Raw genomic sequence first — 21,718 nt, forward strand, 5'->3', positions numbered from 1 at the left:
GCCTTATCAGCCCACATCTCTGCTTCTATAAAGTTTTGCCACCCTTTGTTTTGGTGGTAAACAAGTGGGTGTATTAATGAAATAGCTGATAATTTAGGACATCCATTACATTGACACGTTTTATAAAGAATTGGAAATTTTATATAATCTTATTTGAAAACTTTTAGTAAATAAGGGTTATGTGTAGTAGAGTTTGGCTGTTCCCATTTTTTTCTTGTTAAATTTTTACGTTGTGATAAAAGAATTCAACCTCTAAACATTTCACAGGACTGATGTTACTATTCTTTAGAAACAAATGGAAAACTAAACTGATATTGAAAAAAAAGATTTTATTTGTTTATTTGACAGAGTGAGCACAAGCAGAGGGAACAGCAGGCAGAGGGAGAGGGAGAAGCAGGCTCCCTGTGGAGCATGGACCCCAATGTGAGACTCAATCCCAGGACCCTGGAATCATGACCTGAGTGGAAGGCAGACACTTACCTGACTGAACCACCCAGGCACCCCCTAAATTGATACTACTTACCTGGAATGTTTGACTAGGCTAAAGCAGTGATTTTCGACTGGAAATGACTTTGCCCCAAAGGAATATTTGGCAATGTCTGAGACAGTTTTGGTTGTCACACTGAGTAACAGGGGTATGCTGCTGGGATCTAGTGGGTAGACCCTAGGCATACTGCTACATCCTGCAATGCATAGGACGGCTCCTTACACCAAGGAATTAGCCAGCCAAAAATGTTTGTTGAGAAACTCAGGTTGAAGGAGAATATTGAGTTTGTCTTTTGCATTTTTAAGAGACCTTCTGGGTGCTGAACAAGTTGTAATAAGAAGTGGAAAAGGACTAAGATGTATATTCCTCATGAAATTTGTAACTTAAGAGGGAAACATATCTTAAGTGATTGAAAGGTATGTTGGTAAAAATGCAAAATCTTTGGATGATATCAGGAAGTAGTTTTAAAAGTAAACAACTTGAAAAGGATTGTGGTGTATGTATATTCATACATATATACATATATAGACATTTACAGTGAAATTCATAATAAGTTGTAGAGTAAGAAGGAAAGGGAAATTTTATTTGAAAGTCTTGAATCAGGAAGAGTACTAAGAATATTACCTTTAAATTGGAGAAGCAAAAAAAAAAAAGCTATCTTTTTTGTTTTGTTTTTATTCTTTTAAAGATTTTTTTTAATGCCAAACAGTTCATGTATGTTTTCACAGTGATTTAAGCAGAATGATCTTTTAAAAAATCTTGCTTGTTGTAGGAAAATGAAGCCCTGATTATTTACTAACTGTGGGATCCATAGGCAAAATATTTTAATTCTTTAAACCTGTTTCCTTATCTGTAAAATGGGGAAATAGCACTGTGTTTGTGACACAGTCTGAAAATCCTCTGTAATTATAATTGTTAAATTGTTAACACTGGTAGTAATAGTGATGATAAACAAACGTAGCTGAGTTAATGGAAAACAGCCTGCTTTGTTTTATTTTCATGAATATATTTCTTCTAGGCTTCAAACTTTGTAATTTTCATATTCTGAAACGTGACAGTTTGGTTTAGAGCAAACACAACACATCTAAACATTTCTTATTTTCCAAACTTTTTAAAAGGAAAAAAACTCACTTGCATTTGAATTTGCACTTAAAATACTTACATTTACACTTATATACTTAGATGCCAGCTAGTTTGTAAGTAAGGCTTTCAGACCCAGAAGAGTGTGTGGTGGGCATGTTGCTTGCCTATGCAGGTAGGAAGGTTTTTGTTCTCCACAACCTGATACCTAAAGATAAATTGCACAGCCTTTAGCTATTTGAGCTGTGTCCAGGTTATAATTGTTTTAAGAGTAACATGTATTGAAAAGGTATGTTGAAACACCCTATCTTTTGCAACTTGGCTTAAGTAAGTATTGTGGCAATCTAGAACCTTTGTCGATTTGATTTTTCAAAGTGATTAACTGTGGAAAGTCAGCAGGAAAATCCTTCATTCCGAATTCTCTCTTTCATTAAACAGAGTATACCTAGAGGCTGTGATGTGTTGGTTGCAAGGAGTGGCTACAGTGATCAGGAGTAGAAGCCAAGTGGAGTGCCTGCAGAGTTTGTATCTTTGCAAACCAGGCTGAACCTATGCTGATTACTGTACTGTTCTTCACCTCAGGCCTGATGCTATTCTGTCAGCTGCCAGATACTTTTGGGCAGAGCAGCATAAGGAAGGAAGGATCTAATTCCATCTCTGATGGTGCCCAAATTGTGGGGCTTTTGGCAAGTCATTGACCAGTGACCACTAGTTTCTTATCTGTAGGTGAGAGGGTTGATAAGGTCATCTCTTCTGGCTTTTAATCTTTGTGATTGAACAAGGCCAGAGTAGAGTGATCTCCTTCATTGGATACGTCTTTGTGCCACTTGCTTTGCCTACATAGTGGGAAGTCGTAATCACTGCATCTTTCTTCTTTTTCTTCACTCAGAATGGTGAGCAAAGAGTCACAGACGTGAAATATAACATTAAGATAAATGAAGTTCCAGCCTCATACTGATATATTTGTGAATCCAAATCTAATATTTTACATTATCTTAACAGGTAGCCGTAGAGTATCTTGAGAATACAAGAAAAAGCTGGCCTCTTTGCTTCTTTTTAACCTTAACAAAACAGCAGTATCTAGATATTTCTAAAGTTTTAGAGGGATTTTCTTTTTAGTCTTTTCCTCCTCCTGGCCAACCCTTGGTATAGTGAAGGCCATGCTTGTTAGTAGTTTGTCCTGTAGCATGTAAAATAAATAACAGTTCAATATTGAAATATGTATTTAGGCTTGGTTATTATCAAAGCAGTGCTTAAAAACTTCAATTGAAAATACCTTACCATATTTTGAAATAGCATCATAAATGAAAAATCCCTTTTCCAGAAATAAAACTGGAAGTTAGTAGTTTGATAACCATTCTGCTAGGAAGCTCTGCTACACTACTCACTATTACAAGATCCCTGAAAGGGAGAAAGTTTGCTGGTAATCTGGCAGTTTTTCATCTTTCTTTGCCAAGACTTCCTGTTTCAACAGGGAAATGGAAAGAGTAAGAGTCGATTGTTTCCTTTCCTTTTTTTCTGCCAAGACAGAGTCTCTGTGAACTCCTAGTAAGAGGAGTTTGCGGGAGGCACCTACCTGGCTCAGTGGGAGGAGGGAGAGGCGGAGGAGCTTGTGTGCCTCTTGATCTTGGGTTTGTGTAGGGGTTACTTAGATAAATAAAACTTAAAAAAAAAAAAGTCTGTTAACTAGTTAATTTGGGTTGAATGGAAAGATTCAATTGAAATGAATTGCTACAATAGTTTCTTCAATATTCTTTGCTAAACCAATGATTATTAAATATAATTTGATTTATGTTTTAAAAAACTGCTCAGTCATTACTTTAAATCACTTTATTGGAGAATGAATGTCTGAATATTTTATATAATTTCAAATGAATAATGAGTCTGTGATAGATACGTAAAGGTAACAAATATATAGCATTAGCTATTTATTATTTTATAGTATGCAAAGCTAGTTTCAAGGAGTAATGCATGGCATCTTTGTTGGAGTTTTTTGTTTTGTTTTTAAACACAGTTTTGAATTAGTTTGTTTTACATTAAGAACATTGACCAGGATTAGGTTTATCCAGTTTATCTCCAGTTGTCATTAGGTTCTATTAGCACTGCTACACATTAATTGTCTGATCTTAGATAAATTGCCTGATCTCTTTAGGCTTCATTTTTTTTTTTTTTTTGGTTGTTATATGTAAAGTGAGAGGGAATTAGGTTTAAAGATATTTATGGTTCTGAATAACTTAGGAATTTCTGTCTTTTGTTTCTAGAAAAACGTAGATTTTTGAAAAGTCCTAAAATGGTTATTTTGCAATGCTTTCTCCTGCTTCTGTATTTTCCACTGTGGCACTATCCTTTTTTCTGATAATCCTCCTAACATACACCTGGACTCTGTCTGTCTTACTGGTTTTGTCCTTGTTGTATTGATTTTAGTTTTCCTTTGTGTTTGGATTTTTTTCACAGTCTTAAAATGCAAAGACCAAAAGTGGATCCATCAACTACACAGGCCTCTCCGTGTATGGCATTTTTTCCCCTCAAGGGAGATAGAATTATTTTCAGAATTAAAATCCTTTACCCATTCTTCTCTGCTCTTTGGAAGACAGTGTGATACTCTGAACAAAACACTGGGCATTAGAGAATTTGATCTCTGGTCTACCACTTACTAGGTTGACATAGTAACCTTAGGCCAGTCATTAGCTTCCCTAAGCCTCGGTTTCTTTTGCTTGATGTCTATTTCCTGTCTCCTTCATTAGAAGGCTGGAGGATCAAGAAAGGTTATAGCTCAGAGGGTCTAAAATAGAACGATTTTATGTTCTTACTGTAGTCATCCTACCCCAGTGAAATATGCATTCTAAATCAATTATGTCTGTTTATTGAGCACCTACTATGAGGAGACTCAGTAAGAAGTTTATAATCAGATTAGGGATTTATGTAGTTAAGTGCCACTAGAAAGATATAGCTAAACTTCTGTGAAAGTCTAGATAATTTCTGATTGAAGGTATTTAACATCAGTATTACCTTTATTTATTTATTTTGTAGACTGTTATGTTTTAGAAGCCATTCTTAGACTTAAGCTTGTTCCATGTTATGCCAGTACCATTTCATTTGTATTCACAAATCTACTAATTTGGTTGTTTTCTATAATTTGGCAACCATTTCTTTTTCTATTGTTTTTTTTTTTTTTTTTAATTTATGATAGTCACACAGAGAGAGAGAGAGGCAGAGACATAGGCAGAGGGAGAAGCAGGCTCCATGCACCGGGAGCCTGACGTGGGATTCGATCCCGGGTCTCCAGGATCGCGCCCTGGGCCAAAGGCAGGCGCTAAACCGCTGCGCCACCCAGGGATCCCCCTATTGTTTTTTTTTTATTTAAAGATTTTATTTATTTATTCATGAGAGACACACAGAGAGGGTGGGGGTGGGCAGAGACACAGGCAGAGAGAGAAGCAGGCTCCACGCAGGAAGCCTGACGTGGGACTTGATCCTGGAACTCCAGGATCATGTCCTGGGCTGAAGGCAGGCACTAAACCGCTCAGCCACCAGGGATCCCCTCTATTGTATTTTTTGAGATGACTCCAACTCTATTTATGTTGGTGTCCTTTGCTAATTTAATAGATTTTTGTCATCATTTTCATCTTCTGGTTCATTAGTAAAGATTATTAAATTTTGATCCAGAATTTACCCTTTAAACTAGTTCTGAAAATACCCTTTACGATTAATTTGGAAACTTTGTGTGACTCCCTAGCTATGTATGCTCGTCAAAATGTTTCTAGTTTATTACTGAGAATCATGTAAGATGAGAATGAGAAATCTTCTCTTTTGAAACACTGACTGCACTTACTACTTACTCTTATCCTTTAGACCTGTCCATCATAAAAGGAAATCACTTCATAGAACTTCCTTACTTGTGTATCACCACTGTCTTCTTGGAACTTCTCTATGGGAGTAGAGACACCTGATTGTGGGATTGGCTTTAGTGCCCTCCTTGCTGGCAGAGTTAGGTTTTTTCTAGTTTATCTCCAATTACCATTCTTTTTTTTTTTCTTTTTAAAGATTTTAATTATTCATGAGAGACACAGAGAGAGAGAGAGGTAGACACATAGGCAGAGGGAGAAGCAGGCTTCCTGCAAGGAGCCTGATTTGGGACTAGATCCCAGGACCTCGGGATCACAACCTGAGCCAAAGGCAGATGCTCAACCACTGAGCCACCTAGGCGCCCCTCCAATTATCATTCATTCTTTTTCTTGTTTGTTTGTTTTTTAAAGTTTTGACACAAATATTTATCCTTCCTCTAGGTTTTCAGGAACTTTCTATGGCCTCTGTTCTTAGCCTTGTGATCTGGCTATAGCACTAAAGTTATTTGCTTATATATGGAATTATTATGTTATCTTGAAGTAGAAGCAGGAAATTAAATCTAACTTTTCCCTCAGTATTCATTTAAAAATAAAATGGTTGGGGGGGGGAAATAAAATGGTTGATATTTAGGAGGGGGTCTGCTTTAGTCTTAGTCTTATAAATTATTTTTTATGTAAACAAAATTTCTAATATTCTGAAGATATAGATAATTAAACTCCTGCAGATATGCCTGCAGAAAAGCATGCAGGTTAGTGGAAGGGTACATGTTAGCACAGTGCCTTACATAGATAAAGCACTCATCTACTGGTCGAATGAATGAATGCACTTCTACCCTGGTGTTAATCTGTAATATGCTGCTATCCCTCCCCTTTTCTTTGTGGTAGGGCTAGTGGCTCCACCTTCAGTGGAGATAATTTATAGAATGTGTCATTCTTATTTCATTGTTATATTTACTGTTAGATAGTATCACATTTTGCAGAGAGGAAGTTTGCATTTGCTTGCTAGACTCTACGTAGCAGAAATAAGATACTTTTTAATGTGTCTTGTAAGGTAGATATTAGATGTAGGAGGAATGTATATAAATATATTGAGGTCCTACTGACATTAGAATTTACCTTTGTTTTGTTTTGTTTTCCATTATTACAGTTTGTATAATTTTAGCAATCATATTTGATTATTAAAAAAGCTAGAAAATACTGAAAAACATTAATTAAAAAAATCTTTAATCCTGTTAGCAATAATCAGTTACCTCTTTTGTCTGACTTTCTAAGTACACTTGTTCAACTGTGTTAATCGTATTGGTAGTTTTCAGTATTTCACGTTTAAATATCTATTTGGAATGCCTGGATGGCTCAGCAGGTGAGCATCTGCCTTTGGCTCCCGGAGTCCCAGGATCAAGTCCCGCATCGGGCTCCCCATTGGAAGTCTGCTTCTTCCCTCTCTCTATGTCTCTGCCTCTCTCTCTGTCTCTCATGAGTAAATAAATAAAATCCAAATAAATAAATACCGTCTATTCATTAAAGATGAAAGACTGTGATTAAAAATAGCCCACTTTTTATAACTGCATTTATATTTTTACCTACATTGTGTTAGTGTCTTAATAATTGTTAAAAAATACTTTATATCTAATGTAGATTATTTGTGAGCACCCCTAATGACATTTGACCCACTAGTGAGGCTCACTGAGTAGAGCTATCCAAATTCATGAGTAAGTTTGCAAGTCTCTTTATGGGCCTTAGATCTTGTAAAACTAGTTTGGATTGCTTCAAATATGTACTAGCATCTGTGCAGCTCAGTTCTTTTGACTTGAATAGAGTTTCCAATTGTGATTATTTATAATCCATAATTGATCAAATTAAATCCAGCAATATTTTTCCTTTTTATGTAATTTTTACATGTAATACTTCTTTTTTTTAAAAGATTTTATTTATTTATTCATGAGAGACATAGAGAGAGAGAGAGAGAGGCAGAAACATGGGCAGAGGGAGAAGCAGGCACCATGCAGGGAGCCTGATGTGGGACTTGATCCCGGGACTCCAGGATCACGCCCTGAGCCGAACGCAGGTGCCAAATCGCTGAGCCACCCAGGGATCTCCTTTTTTTTTTTTTTTTTTTTAAGATTTTATTTATTCATTCAGGAGAGATACAGAGAGAGAGAGAGAGAGAGAGAGGCAGAGACACAGGCAGAGGGAAAAGCAGGCTCCCTGTGGGGAGCCCTATGTGGGATTCTACCCCAGGACCCTGGGATCATGCCCTGAACTGAAGGCAGGCACTCAACCACCGAGCCACCCAGACATCCCTACATATAATACTTAAGGATTTTTTTTTTTCCCAATTCCTGAAGATGTGTCTTTTTTCCACCACTACTTTATTATTCCTGAATTTAGTCTGTGATGTCATCTTGTCAGTTCTACCTATAAAATAACTTCTTACCCTGACTCTACCTCTTTGACTTTGAAGTTACTATTTCAGGTTTTAATTTCTCTTTAGCGTTTTTTTTTTGTTTTGTTTTTGTTTTGTTTTGTTTTGTTTTTTATTTTTAGAGAGAGAGAGCTTGTGAGTAGGGACAAAGACAGAGGCAGAAGGAGAGGGAGAAAGAATCTTAAGTAGACTCCTGGGTAAGATGGGGCAGCACAGGACGACGGGATGATATGGATTCATCTCATGACCCTGAGATCATGGTGAGAGCAGAAATCAAGTCAAATGCTTACTGCACTGAGCCACCCAGATCCCCTTTTTAGTGTATTGTGGAAGCTGCTCCACTGCCTGTACTCTTTCCCTTTTGTCCTATTATAATGCTGATCTATTTTCTTCCCACTTGTAAGGCTTCTTACCTCCCTCTCTCCTTTTTTTGCAGCTTTCAGCAGTTTATTTTAGAAAATTAAAATAAATGTATAACAAATGAACTTTATTATAGAAATAACCACTCTGATCATTATGGTATCTAGTTTTACAGTTGTTTTCTTTGTATGTGTACATATGTATACTCTTTCAATTATATCAGATTGGATCAATCTGGGCATTCTTTGACTTTTTAAAAAATTCATATTTTTTGAATATTTTCCCTTAGCTGTCTACACTTTTGCTCTATATCATAGATGTATTATGATGTATGCCTTCTTGGACATTTAGTTCCTTAGGTCCTCCATCCCTCTAGTCTCTCTCCTCCCATTCATCCATTCTTTCTGCCCTTCTAACCAATACTGTAGTATCCTTATAGCTAAATTGTTTGGACAGATCCATGGTTATTTCTTAGAAGAGTAGAGTAATGGTTCTAGAATACGGCTCTGATTTTGTCATCCTTGTTATGTGTATTTCATCTTTGTGTTGTGAACAGTCTGAACTTTTCATGGTTAGTCTGGCTCCTGCCAACCTAACTTTATCTCCTATCCTTTTCTCATACCCTCCAGCTACATCAAATCACATGTGGTTTCTAAAATGTGTCTTACTCATGCAGGTGTGTTTGCCCTCTTTTCTTACCCACCCAGTAAATATTTCTTTAGCCTTCTAGCCTAGCCTTTCTGGGAAGTTCTTGATCTTCCTAGGCAGTTAGGTGTCTCCTTCTTTGCATTTGTGCACTTTTCTCCTCTAATGCCACTAGAATATTTCCAAAATTTTAGAAATTTAGTCTCCTTTGCTAGGTTGAGAGTTCCGTACTAGCAGGGATGTTGTTATCGTTTCTCTCTTTTCAGCACCTAACTCATAGGAGGTGCTTTTTGTTTGAAAAAATCTGAGATCTGGGGTAAAGTCATCTCTAGCAATGGCATAATAGAATTAAATATTCTTTTAAATTCACAACAAAATACTGTGAGGGAAAAACTCCTTGATTGAAAAATACTTATGGCTATAGCATTGAAAGTATCGTGTTTTTAAAAATCTAAATGTGTCATGAGTGATTAAGAAAATATATAACAGAGGTGCCTAGGTAGCTCAGTCAATTAAGCATATGCATTTGTTCATGATCCTAGGATCCTGAGATTGAGCCTCCTATCAGGCTCCCTGCTTGGCAGGGAGCCTGCTTCTCTCCCTCTGTTCCTCCTCCCTGCTCATGCTCTCTCTCTCTCTCTCTCTCAAACAAATACATCTTTAGAAAGAAAAAAAAGAAAATATATAACTGAACAAGTCATGCATTTAATATTGAAATGATAATTTTTATTAACCTTTAGATAATTTAAATGAAATGGAAACTTTCTTTTCATTAGATTTTTATGTAAGCAAGAATGTTTAATTATAATATATCAACAAATAGGGATGCCTGGGTGGCTTAGTGGTTGAGCGTCTGCCTTTGGCTCAGGCCATGATCCTGGGGTCCTGGGATCGAGTCTCACATTGGGCTCCCCACAGGGAGCCTGCTTCTCCCTCTGCCTGTGTCTCTGCCTCTCTCCGTGTGTCTCTCATGAATAAATAAAAAATCTTAAAAAAATACATCAACAAATAGCAGTACAGTGTTTAAAACTGGAGTCATGTAATGGTATCATGATGGCTTTAAATAGATTTAAGAATTGAACTAAACAGAACCATAGGGGCACCTGGTTGGTTCAATTGGTAGAGCATGTTACTCTTGATCTTGGTGTTGTGAGTTTGAGTGCCACATGGAAGGTAGAGTTTACTTAAAAAAATAAAAGTAACTTTAATTTTAAAAAATTTTTAAAGATTTTTTTTATATATATTTATTTATGAGAGACACAGTAAGAGAGACGCAGAGACCTAGGCAGAGAGAGAAGCAAGCTCCGTGCAGGGAGCCTGATGTGGGACTCGATCCTGGGACTCCTGGATCACGCCCTGAGCTGAGGGCAGGTGCTCAACTGCTGAGCCACCCAGGCATCCCAAACAGTAACTTTAGAACCATAAACAATAATCATTGGGAAGTTAGCATGTTTGGAGTTTTAAAAGACCAACATTATATTCCTGTAGAAAATGTTCATTAACACCATAATTAAGGAGAGAATCCTGGGTTACAATATAATTGATTTGTTCTAATAGTGATCTCTTTAAGTCCTTTTTGTGAGGGGGTGCTTTGGCTTAATCATACAAAATGATAGGTACTTTCTTAGGTTCTAGAATTCTTCAGTCTGAAAGTCTCCAAATCCTTTCACATTGTCTATTTGAATGTTAGCCAGTTTAAATATTTTATAATTTCTTTTGTGTTGGGCTAGCCTATAGTATACACACACACACACACACACACACACACACATCAGTGTTTGTATGTATCCATGTGTCATATATATATGACATATATATTTATATATATATGTATCTCAAGTGTTATTAGCTGCTTAAGTTCTTGAAGTTTCCTTTGCTTATTTTCTTTTTATCACTTAGCATAGTATCATAGTGTTTGGTACTGCATTATGAGGTTACATTAATTGGTATTTTAACTTCATATTTTTCCTTTTTTTTTTTTAAGGTAATGTGGCCTTAGATAACCTACAGATAAAAGAAAATGCTCTGGTAAGTTTTCAAGCTATGTTGATTATTCAGTTAATTTGGTGGTAAGCTCCCAGAAATTCTTGGTTACCTGGTACCAGATAACGTGAGTCGTTCAGGGAAGGATTACTTGTTTAATGGTTTGCTATAGGAAAATCTGAGATTAAAAATTTGGATTTTTTTTCCCCTGATGATCAAAATGGTATCTTTTGGGAAATGGAATGTTTTTCCTTGACTTGACTGAATAGCTTTATAGTAGACATTTGTCTTCCTTGAAATAATTTTCTCCAGAATTGTCTTTACATATTTTTTTGGTAAATAAGAATTTGATTTTAGCAATTTGTCAAATGAATAGTTATATCTTTGGAAATACACTGACAGTCCAGCTTTTAATATTATGGTACTATTAATAAGTCAGGTAGCTTTTTTGGATTCTAGCTCTCCATCCCTTACTTCCCATCCCCTTCCCTGTTAGGCTTTAAGCCTATTAGACTTAATTTGATTCTATGAAGTCACTTAAGAATGAGTTTATTCTTTTTTTTTTAGACTTTTTAAAAAAATGTATTTGTTTTAAAGAGAGAGAGCGCACATGCAGGTGAGGGGAGGGGCAGAGGGAGAAGGGAGAAAGTGAATCCCAAGCAGACTCTGCTGAGCATGGAACCTGATGTGGGGCTATCTCACAACGCTGACATCATGTCCTGAGCCAAAATCAGCAGTCATACTCTTAACCCACTGAGCCACCCAGGTGCCCCAGAATGAGTAATTATTCTTTAATAATTGATCAAATTTCTAACAAACTATAGTATGTTTATAATCCTAGTGTTGAGTTCTGGTTGGATTTCTACATATTAAACTGTGTATCTAAGGAGAGTCTTATACTCAAAGTGCTCACATGACTGGTCTCAGGGAAGCCAGTTTTGGATACTGAAGATCCTAGAGATTGAACTTTGTCATGAGAAGTAACAATTAATTTTGTTCTCCTGAAAACAACTTGGCAGGCATGGTGGAAAGGGCATGGACCTTGTAGTCTAGCAGACCTGGGTTTCAGAGCTAGCTCTGCCCTTTCACCAGCTATGAGACTTTTGGCAAGTTTCTCAGTTTCCGTGAGCATTAGTTTAATCATCTTTTTTTTTTAATGTATTATTTTTAAAGATTTTATTTATTCATGAGACAGAGACAGAGGCAGAGACAAAGGCAGAGGGAGCCTGATACAGAACTCAATCCCAGGACCCCTGGATCATGCCCTAAGCCAAAGGCAGATGCTCTACAACTGAGGCACTGAGACACCCCCAGTTTAATCATCTTTAAATTGAAATTAATAATACAAAATGATATAATATCTCTGTTCCTTTGTGGCTTGAATAAGATTAAAAGTAGAGCCTGGCAAGTAGTGGGCACTTAAAATATTTAAATTTTCTTTTCCTTTATATAGGATGCTACAACTTTTTAAACTTTACCCCAAAATTGAGAGCTTAAGACTCTTTTGCTGGAGACTGGAATAAAGGTTATTTTTTTCTTTTTTAGGAAAATATTTTAGAAGGAAAGAAGTGTAAATAGAATTGCAGTGAGAGGATATGTATGTAACATGCTTAAGAGAGAAATTGAAATCTCTCTTAGTCTAGTTTGAATTTGGGTTATAATTAAATATAATAAATTATTTTGTAATTAATATTCCCCATTAATTCAAGCTAGCTTCCTCAATTAAATTGGATTGGTGAGAATTTACTTTGAATATGGCTGTTTATGTTTATTTTTTGTGAAAAATTATTTCATGAGAGTCAAAAGTGAGCATGAAACCAAACTTTTAGAAGTGTATAGTTTACAGTTTGTATCCTGTATAACTTAAAGTATTAGATGAATGCCCTTGAATGCATCCCCCTCTCCCTGCACTTGCTTCTTCTGTCTTGGGTGTAGAGCAGCTCTCTTACCATTAGAGAAGAATTTTGCTTTTTGGTTTAGAAGAAGATCAGTATTGCGTTCAATTCCTGTTCACCTAGAATGCTTGAGTAATCAGATGATTGGGTAAAATGATTTTTTTAGTTAATTGTTACCTAAGGTATTTCAATCACCAGGTTGTTAGTATGTACTAAGGTACATCTAACAAAAAGGCTATTCTGATTGGCTTAGTTTTTAAAAATTATAAAGATTCAGGGATCCTTGGGTGGCTCAGCAGTTTGGCGCCTGCCTTCGACCCAGGGCATGATCCTGGAGACCCAGGATTGAGTCCCACATCGGGCTCCCGGCATGGAGCCTGCTCCTCCCTTTGCCTGTGTCTCTGCCTCTCTCTCTCTCTCTCTCTGTCTATCATGAATAAATAAATAAAATCTTAAAAAAATTATAAAGATTCAAGTGATCATTGTGAATATCAGTTATTGTTTAGTACTCTGTGACTATAAAAGTTATTTGTGCTTTCCAATCCAAGTAAGTGCAAGTTTATTTTTATTAATGATTGGTACCTGTCAGTAACTTATCTAAAGTAAATGCTAATTTGGTTAGTAATAAGTAGGGAAGCTCTCTTTCCTTTTAGGATTGTTTTATTTATTTACCAAATGTTTGATTTGAGAGTAAATAGTTGTTACTATTTTCAACTAATTTTTGTGAAAGGACTCTTCCTTTTCCTATTCTAGTATTTCAGTTAAGCAGTGTCCATCTATTATTTTAAAAGCTCCTGGCATTTCCATCGGTCTTGGTGTGGTTTATTAAAACAAGTAACCAGTTTGTCCAATTACTTTAACTACAAACTCTTTTTTTTTAAGATTTTATTTATTTATTAGAGAGTGCAGAAGCGGAGGGTGGGAGGGCAGAGAGAGAAGCCAACTTCCTGCTGAGCAGAGAACCTGACATGGGACTCAGGCCCAGGACCCTGGGATCATGACCTAAGCTGAAGGCAGATGCTTAACTGACTGAGCCACCCAGGCATTCCTAACCATAAACACTTTTTCTGTTGCCTCTATTTATAGTTGTGTTTCTCTTGTGAATCTTTCCTCAGAGTCCAATTTAAGTCACTAGAAACTCTTTTTTTTTCAGGATGTCCTTTCTGAGTTACTCAGATACAGAAAATTTATTTCATGTTTTTCCTTCGAGATGATTGTATATTTTTTTTGGGGGGGGATTTTATTTATTTGAGAAAGAGAGCGAAAGAGCATGAGGGGGCTGAGGGAAATGGGGGGAGGGGGGTGGCAGGGCAGAGGGAGAGGGAGAAGCACATGCTCTCCTGAGCAGGGAGCCCAATGTGGGGCTTGATCCCAGGACCCTGGGTTCATAACCTGAGCAGAAGGCAGACGCTTAACCAACTGAGCCATCCAGGCACCCCAAGGTGATTGTGTATTTAATGATGATACGAAGGTGATTTTGTGGGAGCTTAATAATTTAAGATGTCTTTAAAATTTTTTTCTTCCTTTCTAAGAGTGAATTGGATGTTCCTTTTAAAGTCAAAGCTGGCCAAATTGGTAAGTACTCTTCACTTGAGTTATTCTTAGTCCTTTTAGTTTTTTTTTTTAATTTTTATTTATTTATGATAGTCACACAGAGAGAGAGAGAGAGAGGCAGAGACATAGGCAGAGGGAGAAGCAGGCTCCATGTACTGGGAGCCCAACGTGGGATTCGATCCTGGGTCTCCAGGATCGCGCCCTGGGCCAAAGGCAGGCGCTAAACTGCTGCGCCACCTAGGGATCCCAGTCTTTTAGTTTTTTATTTTTCCTGTGTTATTTAATCTAAAACATTTTTTAGCTTGGACAAAAATGTGAGAGGTTTTGGAGTTCTGGGCCTAATATATGCTATTGTAATACATAGATACTTTAAGATTTTGACAAAAGGGTAGAAAATTACCTTCTAAAAAAAAAAAAGACATTTGAAGGGCAATGATACTTATTAGGCTTTGATTCTATTGCACGAAACATATCTTGATATTCAAAATTGATATTTAAGTTTTGTATGCTTTTTCTTTATATGTGAAAGGGATATAATTTGTAAAACTCTAGTAAATATAATGCAAGTATAGCTTATTTCCCTCATATTTTGTTCAACCATCTGGATATATTATGCAGCAACGTAGTATAGAGGATATGTCTTGGTAAGTAGAAAGTCTTTGCAGCTAAACTTTTTTTTCTTTTAAAGATTTTATTTATTTATTCATGAGAGACACATTGAGAGAGAGAGGCAGAGACGCAGGCAGAGGGAGAAGCAGGCTCCATGCAGGGAGCCTGACGTGGGACTCCATCCCGGGGGTCTCCAGGATCACGCCTTGGGCTGAAGGCGGCACTAAACCGCTGAGCCATCGGGGCTGCCCTCAGCTAAACTCTTAACACTGAGATCATCCATAACTAAACATTCATCTTTGTTGAAGAAATTTTTTAGTAGAACAATAACCTGTGAAGTCCTCTCAACTGTTCCATACTTACCTGATTTTTACTTTTTTAAAATGTAATTTATAGCTCTAGACAACTTGCTGTTACTTTAGAATTTTCATTTATGCCACCATCATTCCTTCCACTTCCATCACCCTGCTATTTCACCATGTGGCTTTCCTTCTTCACTTATTTTATATTCAAGAAAGGTATTGTCTCACTCTTCTAGCATCTCTTAGCAATTACTTGAATACTTCTGTTTTGAGTCTACTTATATTACCTATACATGTTCCTTTTTTTTTTTTTTTTAAAGATTTTATTTATTTGACAGAGAGTGGGAGAGAGAGCACAAGCAGGGGGAGTAGTAGGCAGAGGGAGAGGGAGAAGCTGGCTCTCTGCTAAGTAGGACATGGGCTTAAAATCCCAGGACCCTGGGATCATGACCTGAGTTGAAGGCAGACGCTTAACTGACTGAGCCACCCAGGCACCCCCATATGTGTTCCTTTTAATTTAAAATACACTTTTGTGTTTCTGTCCCTTGAAACAGTAGATACTCCCTTAAATTGAAAGCTTCAGGCCATGCATTATCTTTTTTGTTTGACTGTTACACAGAGCCTTGTGCTGTGTGAAGTGTTGATATTTAGCTATGGTGGTATCTAGTACTGCCACTCTGCATGCTGAATTGAAATACTAGAGTAAAGTTAAAGTCATTCTTTCATTTTTTTTTTACCTTTGAGATATTTATGCACACATTGCTATGTGCAAGATTATGTAGGTAGCTGTGGGAGAGGCAAGGATAAATAGATATTTGTCTTTAAGGAAATTTCAAATTTAGGACATAGTATTGAAATTGCATTTCCAGAGTATTAGATAAGTTATATTTGTCTAAAGAACTATTACATTATTTATTATGTTATTAGAACTGGGTTTATATTTTAGAAGAGGTTTGCTAATGTTTCAGAATTTGTTCTTTTTTCTTTTCAATTATTAAAAGAATTAAATGACATTCTTTAGGATTACTCACTGACCGTCTACATATAAGGACGCAAAGCATATTTAAAAAAAATTTATCTTTTGTTTGGTTTATGGAGCATTTATATTGGTTATTAAACTTTTATTAGGTTAAAATATTATACCTAACCTGTGAAGTTAGTGTGGCTAAGTTAAGCTCAAGTATGTTTTGGTTTGGGACGCTTGGGTGGCTTAGTGGTTGAGTGTCTGCCTTCTGCTCAGGGCCTGATCCCAGGGTCATAGGATCGAGTCCCACATTGGGGTTCCTGCATGAAGTCGGCTTCTCCCTCTGCCTATGTCTCTGACTGTCTCTCTCTCTCTCTGTGTGTGTGTTTCTCATGAGTGAACAAATAAAATCTTAAAAAAAAAAAAAGAATGTTTTGGTTTTCTAATAGCTAAACTGTGAGTTGGTTATCCTTTTACTTAAAAATAAAAGATAAAAAAAAATAAAAAATAAAACATTTCCTGTTCTATAAATGGGAAGCAATGATATAACTCAATTCCAGTGTAATTCAGGCTAATGAAGGATAGGAGGAAAAATGCGTTAGGGTAAATGGAGAGAAGAAAAGGTAGAGGGGACAGACAATCCCTTTTCCTTAAGCTATAGGGCTAAAGGGGCATTTTCAACTTTTTCAGTCTCATGCTCACCATAAAGGCAATCAAATCAGCTTTATTTTTTTTTCTAAGATTTTATTTAATTTTAGAGAGAGAGAGTATGGGCACACATGAGCAGGGAGAGGGGCAGAGGCAGAGGGAGAAGGAGAGGGAGAATCTTGAGCAGACTCTGAGCTAAGTAATCATGGGGCCTGACAGAGGGCTCCATTCTGTTACCCTGAGATTATGACCAGGGCAGAAATCAAGAGTTGGATGCTATCCACTGAGGCACCCAGGTACCCCTCAAATCAACTTTTTAGGAGTTTATGAGTTAACTACACATGTAGCAATATTTGTTATAAATACAAGTGATTTTCACTGTAAAGTTATCAGACTTAGAAATGGACCAGGAATATACTGGCATTACCTCTAGACTCCCCTGACATGGGAGCTGTTTAGGAAACTCAACAGGTTTATAAACTGAAGAAAAATAAAATTTAGATGGAGAAATAATTTGAGATTTTAACCCTGGGAATAGATTCCCAGGTAAAACTGGCTTACCTGCATAAGCCATGCAGGTGCATCAAAATAATGCTCCCTTAAGTTGCATTATTTTATTTCCTCTTCAGCTTATTATCCGGTTAAACAGTTCCTTGAACTTTGGGCATCTTTATTTAAAGATGCCAGTGATTCTGGTGGTATAAGTAGCTGAGTCACTCTGGCATCCACACTGATGACTTGGGTAGACTTATGTCATTTATTTAACTTCTCTGGGAATGAATTTCTTGTTTTCAGAATTGAAATAAAAGCTGTCTCATCCCTTCTTACAGGTTGGGAATATTAAAGGAAATGATATCAGAAAGTTTGGAAAGCATAAAGCACAATATATAAGCACATTAATTTCACAATGTATATTGTGAAATTAATGAAATTAATTTGGAAGAAATTAATATGGAAGAAATCTTTGCAAACTTCAGTATTGGGGGTTTTTTCTTTTTTTTTTCCTGAGTTAATATACATACTATATGTGTGAAGGGTTTTGTTATACTTTTTCTCTAGATGGAAAGTGGGAAATGTGTATTTTCTGGAGCAGCCCAAATAAGAATTTAAGGTTGAAATTATATTTCTTTAGATAAATTAACTTTGAAGATTCCTTGGAAGAACCTTTATGGAGAAGCAGTTATTGCAACCTTGGAGGGACTATACCTGCTTGTTGTCCCTGGAGCAAGTATGTTGTATTAGGTTATATCCATTCAGTAACAGCATAGTGAAATTAAATTGTTAACCTTGGTTAAGTATTTTAATATGTTTAATAAAATAGATAATTTAAATAAACTAATCAATACATATATACATGTATTTTACATATATGCACATATATATTGCCACATTTGTATACAAAATAATTTGTTGGAAGAAATTATTCCTTTTTTTAACCATTTGTTAAATTCTCTGTGAATAATTATTTTGCAGCTAAGTCTTCATTTTGAGTTGAGATGCATTAAATAATTTACTTTTGAAGAATGAAGTGAATTAAGTTTGTAAAAATGTACTGATGTGTTAATATACAGATTTAAAGAATGGAGATTTTTTTCTCTATTTTTTTGCTTCTGATTTTGAGGAATGTTCAAAAATGTGTGTGAAATAGGTCATTTTTTCATCGTAAATGAATGCATTTTAATTTTTAATGAATGTTGTAAAGCAGTAGTGTTTATTTAAGCAATATGTTTATTTAAGCAATGTATTTTCAGTTATAAGAATAATTTAATGTTAAGAAAAGTTTGGATATTTTAGGGAAAAATTACTTGTTCTCCCAATCATAAAGCAAACACAATTTTTATTTTTATATTTTGCTTTCCATTCTTTACCATATACATATTTGAGTTGATATATATCACATATAGACAACATGAATCTGAGTTTTTTACTTAATGTATATATTTTTGATATGTGATAGTGGTAGTTTTGAAAGGCTGTATGATAGTTCATTGTGAGATGCCTACTGTTTTGGGCTGTTACATTGAACATTATAAACACCTTATTCTTACAGATACCATTTTTGTTCTTTTGTGTTATTTCCTTAGGATACAGTATCAGAAATGAGATTTCTAGATAAAAAGGAAATATTTTTTTTTCTGATTGTTGATATATATTCTTGAGTTACTTTCTGAAAGTCTTTAATCTATATTGATACCAGCTAGTATTAGATTACATGTTTATTATACTTACTCAAAATTTTACCCCTCAGACAAAATAACTGGAAATTTTCTGATACATTTTCTGCCTGCCTTTTGTTTCTCCCTTTTACCTTTCTACTCACTCTTTCCCGCTTAACCTTTTTTCCTTTTTCCTTTCTCCCTTTAATTCCGTTCTTTCTTCCTTTCTATTTTGATGAAAGCTTTGTAAATAAATAGGAATTATTTATGTTTAAACTTTCTGTAAAACTAATTTAAAGAATGCAACTCTTTTGAGTTACAAAAAAAATGGCTTACAAGACTTACAGTGCAAATACACAATCATAATGAGGTTGAACTTTTCCTCTTTATTTAATAATTGCATTTCCTAGTGTATGAACTAATTATATATATTTAGGTATTAAATATGATGCTGAAAAAGAAGAAAAATCTTTGCAAGATATTAAACAGAAAGAGCTATCCCGAATTGAAGAAGCCCTTCAAAAAGCGGCAGAGAAAGGTATGTTTATGTTTTAGATGAATTTATATATATCTGTATTTTAGATAATGCACTGTAGAGAGGATGCTTTCATAAGACTCCATAAGTTGTCATTCCAAAGAAAGAATATTCTTTTAAGATCATATCTCAAAATACCGATTACAAATATTATAATGACTCACATTTAGGAATCATTGCCATGTGATTGTTTTATCTGCCAGTTTAATTTTCCCACTTTCCTCAACCAGTTGTTTTTATTGTGACTTTTCTGTGAGTTTTTACAGGCCTGTTTGTTTTTGCCAAATGTTAATAGATTATTATACTTCTACATTTTTAGGTATATCCATGGATATATCTATGAGGATAATGAGGTTCAGTGTATCAATATAGTGAAATAATGTTTAGAAGAAATGGTGCTATAATTCTGTTGTTAGCTGTATCTCTTTATTATTATATAGGATATTTTTAAAAACTTGGTTCTTCAGATTTCAACATTTTAACATCTTGCCTTAAGTTTTAATTTTTTATTTTTATCTAAAAATAAATCTGATGACTATTTTGATTTGGTTTATGGAGCAAGAATAAGGATAAGGATAAGATGAAAAAGCAGTCTATAAGGCAAATATGTTTAAGGACTTTTCCAAACCTCCAGTTTTTCTCTTTCAAGTCAAATCACACTCTGGTTGCTGATTCTCTAACTCACTCTCTGTGTGAGAGTTATTAGCATTTTATATCATTTTTGTATCATTTGGTTGGCATGTTTATGTATTTCTGTGATGAAAGAGGATGATACCACAAATGCTAATGCATTTCTCTTTGGTCTCTCTTAAAAGATATGGCAAACCTTGAATTAGAAATGACAGAAATTATATTCAGATATACTAAGATTTTGTTTTCTAGCTTAAGCTACTGATGTTTAATTGAATCAGTAAGAAATCTCTCTTAAAAATAGCTTACTCAGGGTGGCTCAGTGGTTGAGCATCTGCCTTTGGCACAAGGCATGATCCCAGAGTCCCTGGATCAAGTCCCACATCGGGCTCCTTGCATGGAGCCTGCTTCTCCTCCTTCTGCCTGTGTCTCTGCGTCTCTCTCTACCTCTCTCTCTCTCATGAATAAATAAATAAAGTCTTAAAAAAATAGCTTGTTCATTAAAATTCTTTATCAGTGATTCTAATTCTTTTTGCCCCGAGTGGTTTTTCTTTTCCTTTTTTTTTTTTTTTTTAAGATTTATTCATTTATTTGAGAGAGAGAGGGAGGGAGGGAGGGAGAGAGAGAGAGCACACAGAGGGAGAGGGAGAAGCAGTCTGCCCTAGGAGCAGGGATCCAGATGCGGGGCTTGATCCTAGGACCCTGGGATCATGACCTGAGCCAAAGGCAGACTTCTAACTGACTGAGTTACCCAGGCACCTGCCTGCCAATTGCTTTTTCTTTTTCTTTCTTTTCTTTTTCTTTTTTCTTTTGCCAATTCTTTTTATTATGCAAAGTGATTGATTCTTTTACAAAAAAATATTAAAATACTTAAAATACAGAGAAGGTTGTCCTAATGGAAGAGATTTTGAAAAGCTTAGTATTTTTTCTTTCTCTTTTCATAGTTGAGCACAGGGTCATAGGATCGAGTCCCACATTGGGGTTCCTGCATGAAGTCGGCTTCTCCCTCTGCCTATGTCTCTGACTGTCTCTCTCTCTCTCTCTGTGTGTGTTTCTCATGAGTGAACAAATAAAATCTTAAAAAAAAAAAAAGAATGTTTTGGTTTTCTAATAGCTAAACTGTGAGTTGGTTATCCTTTTACTTAAAAATAAAAGGTAAAAAAAAATAAAAAATAAAACATTTCCTGTTCTATAAATGGGAAGCAATGATATAACTCAATTCCAGTGTAATTCAGGCTAATGAAGGATAGGAGGAAAAATGCGTTAGGGTAAATGGAGAGAAGAAAAGGTGGAGGGGACAGACAATCCCTTTTCCTTAAGCTATAGGGCTAAAGGGGCATTTTCAACTTTTTCAGTCTCATGCTCACCATAAAGGCAATCAAATCAGCTTTATTTTTTTTTCTAAGATTTTATTTAATTTTAGAGAGAGAGAGTATGGGCACACATGAGCAGGGAGAGGGGCAGAGGCAGAGGGAGAAGGAGAGGGAGAATCTTGAGCAGACTCTGAGCTAAGTAATCATGGGGCCTGACAGAGGGCTCCATTCTGTTACCCTGAGATTATGACCAGGGCAGAAATCAAGAGTTGGATGCTATCCACTGAGGC

General features: G+C 35.8%; 1 protein-coding gene across 1 annotated transcript in view; it reads left to right on the forward strand.

Annotated features, from left to right (window-relative positions):
- VPS13C (vacuolar protein sorting 13 homolog C) overlaps nucleotides 1-21,718 on the forward strand; it is a 172,667-nt gene that overhangs the window by 2,273 nt on the left and 148,676 nt on the right. The window contains exons 2-5 of the mRNA XM_041745716.1: nucleotides 10,824-10,867; nucleotides 14,250-14,292; nucleotides 17,927-18,022; nucleotides 19,387-19,488. Of these exons, the coding sequence (XP_041601650.1) occupies nucleotides 10,824-10,867; nucleotides 14,250-14,292; nucleotides 17,927-18,022; nucleotides 19,387-19,488 (285 nt within the window). The remainder of the gene's footprint in view (nucleotides 1-10,823; nucleotides 10,868-14,249; nucleotides 14,293-17,926; nucleotides 18,023-19,386; nucleotides 19,489-21,718) is intronic.

Source organism: Vulpes lagopus, chromosome 2 (assembly GCF_018345385.1).
Source record: "Vulpes lagopus strain Blue_001 chromosome 2, ASM1834538v1, whole genome shotgun sequence".
Classification (NCBI taxonomy): Eukaryota; Metazoa; Chordata; class Mammalia; order Carnivora; family Canidae; genus Vulpes; species Vulpes lagopus.